Source organism: Hakea prostrata, chromosome 11 (genome assembly GCF_041222555.1).
Source record: "Hakea prostrata isolate BN-2017 chromosome 11, UWA_Hpros_2, whole genome shotgun sequence".
In the NCBI taxonomy this organism is placed as follows: Eukaryota; Viridiplantae; Streptophyta; class Magnoliopsida; order Proteales; family Proteaceae; genus Hakea; species Hakea prostrata.
Window position 1 is genome coordinate 22962240 of NC_142610.1, and position 11167 is coordinate 22973406.

Consider the following 11167-nt stretch of genomic DNA (forward strand, 5'->3'; position numbering starts at 1 on the left):
TCCAAGTAAAATGTGATAGTTTGGATCCACTCGATACTAAGGGGCAAAGTTCAATTTTATATTTAAATTATATGTTATAGCTATTCCATGAGGATATAATCAATGTGCATGTAAACTTACCCTTGCAAATCTTAGTTCTAACAAGAGAAGAAAAAAAAAAACCTATATTTTACATGAATGGATCCTCTAATTCATTGAGCACTCATTTGGAGGCCCTCTAAATAGATAATACAAACTCGAGTGAACACACTAAACTTATATATGCAACCTTTTTATGACATGTAGACATTATTATTTTTCTTAGCAAAAAGCCCATTTAACATATGTCAATTTAGATAGCTAGATATTTTGTACTAATATAGGGCCCATTTAGATAAAAGGAAGGAGGGGCCGAGAGAGAGTATCTGACAAGTGAGCCCATGCATTAATAGCAACTTACTTCCTATATTCTCTTTGCCCTTTAAAAGCCAAGCCCACACCAAACCCCAAACATGGCCCAACCCAACGTGATCCATATAATCATACATCAATTATTTGGAAGAAAAAAAGTTAATGGTAAAGTGATTTAGAATTATTGTACTCTTCAAATTGAAATACATAAGGAATGTTTGGTTACATGAATTTAGAAATTTCAAATCTCTAGATTCATAAACGGAAAATTTATACCCATTTGGTTGTGTGAATCCTTTGATTCATGAAATATAGGGATTTACGTTTTGTAAGGGCCGTTGGTTACTGAGCGAGATTCAAAATTTAGAGATTCAAATCTACAGACTCAAACTCTAGAGCATGGTTCGAAAAATGTTGGTTAGTTTGAATTTTTGGAATGAAATTTCTAGATTTATCCTAAAAAAATATTTATTGAATTATGGTTCAAATCTTTAACACTTTGATAGTATGGGTGAAATCTCTGGATTTCAACTCATACCCATAAATCTACACATTCACGTTTTTAGTGTAAAAATGTGAATCTCTAGATTTCATGAATCTAGAGATTCACACAACAAAAAATCTCCCATTTGTGAATCCAGAGATTTGAAATCTCTGGATTCGCGTAACCAAACAGGCCCTAAAAACATTAATCTGGAGATTTATGGGTATGAAGTGAAATCTAGAGATTTCACCTCCACTATAAAAACGTTAAATATCTGTGTATTCATAAAAACACCTTGACGGAACTCTCCGAACCATAGATTCAGGTTAACCAAATGACTAATTTTATGAACCATGACTCCGATAAATTTGAAATATCTAAATATGTGAAATCTCCAAACTCAAGTAATCAAATTGACCCTAAGAGAAGAAAGAGACTCCATGGATAAACAACTTCAAGATTTATTGGCCACCAAACTATAGACCAACTGTGTGTATTAGGCTATTAGCATAGAAAACTATAGACCAACTGCGTGTATCACAAATATAGAAAACTATAGACCAACTGCGTGTATCACAAATATAGAAAACTATAGACCAACTGCGTGTATGTATTAGCATCTTTCACATTAAACAAGTGAGTAAAGAAATAGACTAGAGATCCATAGAACTAATAAGGAAAGATCCTGACGGCCTGTGATTTCTCAAGGATTTCATAGAGCCCACAATAAATGTATTGCATACCTTAATTGCCATAACACCCTTTTATCTAAGTTCCAAAAAATAATTGTCTGAATTGGTTACTTGATTATAACCACATTGTTGTGGATTCATCATTCATTCAAGTAAGGTGGTTAGAACGTTGCCATCCCAATCCTAATGAGTAATTGAAAATCATTCAAGATTTCTTAGGATACCAATTACCAATGAAGTTGGCATGGGACCAAAAGCCTCTAGAAGAGGAAGCTTGTGGCTAAAATCATGGAAACCATAGGTTCCCTTGCTTTTTTAGCTTCCATTTCCTTTTGGGACTGAAAATCTTTTACTTTTTAGCTAATGGTAAAGCTTTTGTCGGTGTTTTGGGCCCATCATCAAGTGGGCATCATAACACATGAAAGTCAATGAAAATTATGTTGATAATTAGGCCTGGCCCATTCATTTTCTAGGTCATAGTTCTTTTTTTTTTTTTGGGGGGGGGGGGGGGGGGGAGATATAAATTGTAGTAAATAAATGATATACATTCTATAGTAAACCTTAACATTGGTATCCTCCCCTGCAATGTTGGTTAGGGCCTCAGAAGATCCATTGACGTATAGAACAGATTATTTGAACACTCTATCCCCCCTCCAAAAAAAAGAAAGAAATAAGAGTTTTCACGTGTTGGTCCCCTTAGTGGACCACAAATGTAATATTAAGCCTGGATCCTAACCAGACTAACACGGTTTAGTTGCCGTTAAGTATATTCAAATTTCAAGTGTAGAGGGACCAAAATGCCCATTAGGTTATTTAATACAATATACTAGGGGTATCAAATTGTAGCCAAAACCGTTAAAATCGAACCACACTAGTCCGTTATAGCCCGAATTGACTCGGACCGAACCTTAATGGGCTGTGTTTGGGTTGAGAGTGGCAGAGCCTGCACAAACCGGAACCCAACTGCAACCCGTTTTATAGTTTTACATTAAATATTGTTTGAATCATCGTATTATCACTAGGTAGTTGGTATAAACTATCTAAAAAATTGAATATGAATTCAAATATCAAATAGTCTTCTATAGTTCTACTAGTTGTAAAGAACAACTAGAATGATTAAGTATGAATGCCCAATTGAATGTACCAAGTTTGTTTAAATTAAATAAATATTTATTCAATCTAGAGGTGTGTCTTTGAGTATCAAGTTAAATTAAGTAATGTGGAATGATTTTTCATTATTTAATGGGAATTGATCAATAACAATTTTGTTTTCCATAATATTTTTGCTATTGTTGCAAGATGTTCAACTATATATTTTTGTTATTTTTCTTGCATACCATATATTGTTAACCCAAACCGCTAGTCAACTCGAGTATAGACCGTTAGCATAAACTGTTAGTTAGCTCGAACCCAAACCACACCAAACCTAAACGGCTCGAAACCGTTATTTTGCTATCGGGCTGTGTTTGGGCTTTGTGTATTTGAACCCGAAACCATGAAGCCCAACCCAAAACCGCTCCAAACCGCTCCGTTGACATCCCTACAATATACTATTATTTTTCCCCTTTTTTGGATATATAAGTATTTTTAACCACTTTAATGACCAATTGTCTTTTTATAAAACCATATATTAATACAATGTATCAAACAAACTGAGCGGCATTTTAGTGTTTTTATGTCTAGAATTTGAATATAGTTAATGGTAGCTAATGAAGTTAGTCTGCATAGGACTCACACATAATATATTGCATTAAGGGGATCCAACATTAATTTATGGTCCATTAAAAAAAAGAAAGAAATAGGTATATAATAGATAAATTACATTAGTATGAATGTTCGCCAAAAAATATGCTGCAGCATTAAGCTCTCAAAGATTGTGATGAAAACCACATTGAGTAAATAAGATATTAATGTAATGCATAATAATATTGAGTTGACAATGATCAACGCATTATATACTCTCCCTTGATGATTAGTGAGGGTGTCCAGTACATGTTGGTGTGTATGGACACTTCCAAATAAGATCCCATTTCTACAAATTATACATAACACGTTCCCTTGATCATATTTTTCTTTTTATGTTTGGTTGGTAAAAAGTCATAATAAGATAGAGAATCTCACTACCAACTGATGTTCTCATATAATTACTTTCATAAGTAATTTATTGTTTTCTCTTTATTAATTTGTCTTTTTTCCTTTTGTGAAATCTTTATTAAAATTTTCAATATGTATAAACTTTGGGTGTCGGCTATAATAGAGAACTAGGGATTAAGTCAACTCTACATGGATATATCATGAGCAAAATGATTGGTGTGTTAGGTTTTAGACTTTCTTATCTCCAACTCTATTATTGTCAAGAACTATTGCAGTTTTTTTGGTTAAAAATAAAATATTTCAGTTTATATTTGCCATTAAATCAAAACTTGCCTTATAGTTATTCTCCAGTGGAAATAAAAAAATATTGTTTCGAGATACTCTCCCTCTCTTGGTGGAAATTCATCTCATTGTAGAGGACATAAGAAGTATTGTTTCAAGGTTTTTGAGGTTCAATCTCATGTTTGTACCTAGAATGTTAAATAATGCTACTGACCTTCTAGTCCGGAAGGGCCTATCGTTTTTGAGTTTGATGGATTAGTCATATTTCTATCAGTGGTTGGTGGTCATTACCACTCTCCCACTCTTGCTTGTTCCTGAATGAAGTTTTTGTTAAGAAAAAAAATAAAAAATAAGACATACGTATCCTCCATAAAAAAGCGCTAAAAGAGGCGACACGCCACAAAGGCAGACATAGACACTCCGCAAGGGTGGAAATACACACCACAAGGGCAGAGATACGCGCCTCAACACAGCCCGAGACAGCGCTGCGCACGAGACCGAGCGCTCCATCCACGAGAGATACCCTAAATTAGCCGGTCCTACCATGGTTGGTGGACATTGCCATTCTCTCACTCTTGTTCATTCTTGAATGAAGTTTTGTTAAAAAAATAAATAAATTATTATTGCTCTTATAATCTGAATATAACACCAAACACATACATTATCAATTCTAACTAATTTAGTCTACATCTTAACATTAGTTTGAATGTCTTCAACAAATTGTAGTAATTAAACAACAAACAAAATATATAATTAAATAAATAAAATAAAATATTAACTAGATTCTTTACCTCAAAAAAATAGCATCATAAACATTTTATAAGAGATGACTATCACAATAATTTGGGTCTAAGAATAATGACAATACATCATTTAAAAAAAGGATTGAATTTTATATTTTCATTAAATTTTTTTTTTAAGTATAAATTTATAAATATATAGATCAAAATGTTACAAAATCTATGTGGTGATAGAGAAGTCCCTACTTCCCTATCTATTTATGCTAAATTTAATGTTAAAGATGACAAGTATAAAGTGTGGTGTTTTCTTTTTGCTTTTTAAGATTATATAACAATTAATTAAGTAATTTGGTGGTGATAATGATGAAACTCGTTATCCTAGTGATTCACTAGATAATTCCATAGAAGATTGAAAAAGGTGAATATTGCATAATGCATCATTGACCCACAATGTTGTTAGATGTTTACCTTTTTGGTCCATTAAAATGTTCATCTTTTTTGTGACTTTAGCAAGAGATTCTATATCTTTGCTTTTAATGGATTCTACTATAGCTTTTGAACTGTAATTCTATTATTTCATCCATAGAGAAAGGAGCTTTAATCAACTGTTCAGTGCCGTGACTTGTGCTCAAACAACCACTTGTAAGGACAAATATATTTTTTCTTTATGGGTTTATTGAGTCTGATCCTTTTGGGTGAGATGATCATCTCTATGTAGATGTCTCAAGACTTTCAACAACAATAACAATAAGCCTTTTCCAAACAAAATAGAGTCGGATATATCATTATTGCCTTCCAATCAATTTGTTTAACATATTTTTTTGGTAAATAAAAGAGGGGATGCAATAGCGGCGACCTAGCGCCCTTCCGCGATGCAATGTTCGGACTTTTTATTGAGTGCGACCTATGCAAGCATTAGCCCTGTGCACTACCGGCACAAGCACTTGCCCCGTTAGCGGAGCCCCACCGGAGGCCTAGTATAATCCACATAAGCCCGTATGACTCATGCCGAGGCCAAAGAGCACATAACTATCCAATGCAATAAACAGATGAGCAGAGGGGATTCGAACTTGGGACATGAGGTTTACCAAACCACTTGGGAGTGAGCACGTCATGCTAAATATAAGGCATAAGCTATGCATATCATTTCTCACCACTTCTTTTTAAGGTTATCTTAGCTATACTCCTAGTTCTTATAGTCCCTTAAATTTGGATTCTATCACTTCTTTGTACAGGGGTATTTATAAGTCTCCATTGAATGTCGTGCGTATCACCTCAAACAATTTTCTCAAAGCTTATTACTTATAAGAGTAACTTGTAAACCAATTTTAATATGATCATTCTTTATCTTATATATCTTAACATTCTCATTTGTTGCTACATTGAGTTAATTTGTATGATTCTTTTTAACAGTCCAACATTCTGCACCGTACATCATAGTTGATCGAATGACAATCGTATACAAGACATTGGATACACCTCTCCACTTCATCCACCATATTTTAATTATTTGGAATACATCATCCTCTATATTATTTATTTTATTTATGATTGCACTTAGGTATATAAAAGAATCATTCTGAAAAATCTCTTTATCATCAAGTTTCACCACCTCATCGTTTGTCCGATCACGACTAAATTATAAAATAGGTCTATGAAGTAATAATGGGTTCAAACTTTTGTTCCTCTGCATCTTCCCTCCTTCATGTGGACATTTTTTATGGAGTGAGTAACATGTTGATCCATACTCTCTTGCCCTTTTTTATATTTTTTTAGGTTTTCAAGATTCATCAACACCATGTTTAAACGTAGAAGTAAAATTCTTCATAAGTTGACATTGGGATTCAGTCCATGGCTCAAGAACCAAGACTTTACAATTAAGGAAGTTAATTAATAGTTTTGTATTTATTGAATTTTATATTTATTAGAGTGAAGGAGTTATTGAGCATTAATTTCTATAATATATTCATATTTAATTGAAAAATAATATTAAATATGAGAAATATATTTACTACCATATCGGAGTATGGGAAATACTTCTGAAGAATGAAATTTCCTCGTCGATTAGGGGAATAATTCTATTAAATGAACACGTGCGAGTATATTAAACAAACTGATCAAGGACAACTCCGAGCTATCTCCACCGTTGGATGGAATCTCACTCATCTGAACGATGAAATCGGATCCGAAACGCGACAACTCCATTTAATTTTCAAAATTAGGAAGTACGAATGACAGGCCACGTGTCGTTTCCTCATTAGCTAATCTGAAGCAGAGATCTCGCAGCTCAAGATTCAATTAAACCCCTCTGTGTCATGTAAAATCTTTCAAACCATTTCCTCTCTTCGCTCTAGTGCGAACGCTGATGCTATCGTTCCTCCGGCACCGCCAGCTTTTTGCATTTCTCCGGTCAGATTTTTGTGAAATTCGCGACAGTATATCTTCGTCTTCGATCGTATCACTGTAATACAGGATCTATCAACTCGGCGGTTAATCTTTGGCGTTTCTTCAGTCTTTACTGAAGCCTTGAAGGTAAGTTCTTCTTGCTTCTCTGCTTCTGCATCTGGATTTCTTACGGTCAGATGAATTTGAATAACTTTTCTACGGCGATGCGTTTGAAGTTTCAAATGAGTTTAAAAAAGTGGCATTTCATTTTTCTAATCCTGTAAAGTAGCTTTTTTTTAGGTCTTCTTCGTCCTCTCTAGCCTGAATGGCTCTGTTTATTTACCATAAAAAGTTATTATTGTAATCTCCTTAGCTAAACCGCAATAGCTCCCGGCAGCGGATTCAGGTTCAGAAATTAGTCTCCGGCGTGTTATGGGGGTTATGATTCTGATCTCCGAACAAGCATAAGCAGGGGAATATATTCTTCCGTGAGCATTCTTGTCCAGCGGGAAAAATGTAGATGCAAAGCAAGTCTCTGATATCTGAAGCTTCAAGGATTAAATCTGAACGCAATTTCCTCTTTCGAATCCTGCTGGCTGCAGCAGAGATTTCTCTGGTTTTCACTTTTCACGGATGAACAGTAGCTGAGTTAGTACTATAGTGAAATCTCTGGTTTTCACTAATCGTCTTGGAAATTGGTTATTCGGACTTACGGATACCGGTCCCTTGAATTATCAGAGGGACTATTATCCTGGTGTCTCGAGATCCGCGTTCTGTGTTACTTCGACGTTTCTTCTTCTTCTTCTCTCTTCTGCTTCTGCTTTTCTTCTGCTTCTGCTTTTCTGTGGTGACCAGTACGACTGCCTTTTTTAGTGTTTTCTTCTGGTCTGCCATTTTATTGCATTGATATGATTCCCGTGTTCAAAATTGTATTTTTTTTCCATGTAGGGTACTGGGTGCAGTAGTTTGCAGAAGACAGACTGTGAGGTTGAAATGAAGACGCAAGGTGGTTCTCTCCAGTCATTTCGAAGCTACTCTGTTAGGGCCCCATGGTTACTATCCACTCTTGCAGGTATGGGTCAGATTTTACCCTTATATTTACTTAAATGGACACTACCTCCAGTTCGATTCCTTCCAAATCTACAGGGTCATTTTGGTAAAATCGACACCCAGGAAAATCCCATTTTATTGGTTAAGTGTTGCGTGTCGTAGGCAAGAAAGAGTGTTTCTGTTGGTGTCGGTTATCGACGATTTTAGTTTAAATTTTGAAATTCGAATCTGTATCGGTTCGACTCGTGGTAGTGTTGCTTTCAGGGTCAGTCTTTTCTGGTACAGCACTGTGTCTGTTTCGGATGTCTTTTGGACTTTTTGTGGTACAATGATATGAAATGACGGTAATACCCTTCTACACTGGAGAGTTTCCTACCCCATAGACGTGGACGTTTTTTGGGCGAAAAAAAAAGACGTGGACGTTTGAATAGGTGGGTAATCATGGCCCTTGATGGGACCCATGATCGAGGCATCTCTGGCCAGGACCATAGTACAAAACACGCTGGGCTCCATGATTCCCCAACAACACGACACATACCAAATGTCGATGATGAACTCATCACCCGCGTCCATAGCAATTAAATGTGAAACATGAGCTATATTTGACCTAATTGTATAATGAATTATAAATTTTAGTACTTTTCTTCACTAGTTGTGTTCTCTTTGCATATTTACATTAATTTATACGAATTTTTTAAATTTCTAGTTTTATTCGCAAATAATGTTCTCATTGTGTGATTAAGTGATTTTTAAGCCAAAATAATGTTCTCATTGTGTTTTTTGGCTTTAAATTATGTTATACAATAAAATTTAAGCCAAAACGACATCATAAATATCCACTGAAATCGGGGTTGAATTTTCATTGATACCCTGTTGACGAAATGTCTCCGTATCGGGGTTGTGTCATTGACATTTTGGACCTTGGGTGGGGACTAGGGCTCTAAAAAGGTAATTACCTAATCGGTTCAAAATTTTATCTGGACTTAATCGAACCAGTCTAAAAGGAACCGAATTGCCATACGATTGGAATTTTTTGAATTTGACGTTCGAGGTTATTTTAGTAAAATTAACCTGGATTCTGACGTGGCAGATCTTGAAGAGAAGATGAAGAGTCTTTCTTCGAATCTCCCTGAAGAAGACAATTCTCACACGTTCGCTGAACGCGCGGAGTGCTATTACCAGAAACGCCCTCAGCTTTTATCACTGCTTCAAGACCTCCACAATGCCTACCTCTCCCTAGCCGACCGTTACTGTCATACCGTTTCGAAAAGTCGGCGACATCATTCTGATCAATCTCAAATCTCAGCCGTCCATTCAGACAGTGAAGAAGATTCATCTACTGGGTATACCTATAACCACTTTGACTCGGACGCCGAGAGCTCCCTTTCATTTCAAATCCCACCAGCAACATGCAATCCCATCTACACCGCCGCAGCTTCGGATCACGATGCACTTGTAGCAGAATTCGTGGCGAAGACCGTTGACTGTGACATACTCGTAAACGAACTCGGTATTCTTGAACGTTACAACACCGAGTCATCACGGAAGATTGAGTTACAGAAAAGCTTACTTGAGGTTCTTGAATCGGAGCGACTGATTCTACTCAACGAGAACGCAAGGCTGGGTTACCGAGTCACAACCTTGACCGAAGAGAATCAAGGGTTAGCTTCAGAAGCTGTGTTCATGAAGAGGAAAGCGAGTGAGTTAGCGAGGTGTATTTTGAAGCTTAGAGAAGATCACAGGGTCTGTTTGTTGAGCCGCAAGATTGAAGACCTTCAGAAGCAAATATATGGGCTCGAGAAGAGAAACAAAGAGTATTATGAGCTGCTGGTGAGAAGGGAAGAGGAGGAGAAGAAGAGGAATAATAAGAAAGAAATGATGGCTTTGGAGGTTTGTTTTGAGGTTGAGAAGATCAAGATGGAGAATGAGAAGCTCAAAGAGGAAGCAGCTTTTAATGTGGCCAAGGAACGAGACGGACGGGTTACTTGGAAACGGGTTTCGAGTTCAAGAGTGTGGGAGCGAGTTAGGAAGCTTGACTCGTTCATTTGTGGATCCCAACTCAAATCTAGTATTGCCTGAGTTGTGTCTTCTGGTGATTCAACTAGGGCTAGCTCAGCATGCCTGGGTCAAGACTTCTTCTCATGTGGGTCCCACCTCGGGACCACTATTAAGTATTAACTAGGAGGGTCCATGCTCAATTGTAATATTGGGGGGTTTAAAGAAATTTTTTGATACAGAATGTTGGGAATTTAAGTACATATGGGTTGGAAAACCTTCTCCCCATGTTTTGTAGATGATCCATACTCTTATCTCTCTTTATTTATCTTTCTCTGTTTGTGTAAATCTTATTATGTTAGAATTTCTACTAGAAATCATTATTAGTCATAGGATTGTGTTGGACTAAATTTCTATTCACTCACAATGATTGAACTTTTCTCTACCACAGGATTAGGATATTTGGATGAGATTCATGTGGATGGGGATGATTTTTTGACATGGTTGGAGGGAATTGTTCAAACATTTTGTATGAATGAATTGTGCATTTCTATAAATAATCAATATCAATGCAATTCTACATGATTCTTAAGATAACAATACAAATGAATTCAATACTCAATTTTTTCCATATGATGTATATTGGACATAGGCCTAGAAATTAATATGAGATTTTGGAAAGTTGTACAAGGGTTGATTAATGAACAATTATAAGAGATTGGAAGAAACCAATAAACATGTGAGTATGCATTTAAGTGGAAAATATGCAGAATTTATGTGAGAAATAAAAAAATTTCATTGTGAGTCTTGAAAGCATCACACTAGTAATTAATTTAATCATATTGCTATTTCCAAATTTGTGTTGGTTGTTACCGGGGATTTTTTTGTTTGTGATGTTCTTGAATGTCAACAACTCCCTTTAATGGTTTCTTAGATTAAATGACATTAGGGAAAGATGTCTAAGAAATAGGTTATGAGTTCAAAGGAAGAGACAATTTTTATCGTTAAATAATAATTTAATGGCTATCTTAATGAATCTAGAAATTTAGAATTCT

At 35.7% G+C, this 11167-nt stretch overlaps 1 protein-coding gene across 1 annotated transcript; it reads left to right on the top strand.

The window, feature by feature from the left end:
* The first annotated feature begins 7013 nt into the window (after nucleotides 1–7013).
* LOC149000986 (kinase-interacting family protein-like) lies at nucleotides 7014–10510 on the top strand. The gene is made up of 3 exons (XM_089140939.1): nucleotides 7014–7214; nucleotides 8016–8139; nucleotides 9208–10510. Exons 2-3 carry the CDS (start codon nucleotides 8061–8063, stop codon nucleotides 10194–10196), a joined length of 1068 nt encoding a protein of 355 aa, XP_088997065.1. The 5' UTR covers nucleotides 7014–7214; nucleotides 8016–8060; the 3' UTR covers nucleotides 10197–10510.
* Nucleotides 10511–11167: the final 657 nt, after the last annotated feature.

Excerpts from the sequence above, each read along its gene's own strand:
- LOC149000986 (XM_089140939.1), top strand. The coding sequence starts at position 8,061 with ATGAAGACGCAAGGTGGTTCTCTCCAGTCATTTCGAAGCTACTCTGTT. Across the intron at positions 8,140-9,207 it reads GTTACTATCCACTCTTGCAG|ATCTTGAAGAGAAGATGAAG; the intron begins GTATGGGTCAGA and ends CTGACGTGGCAG.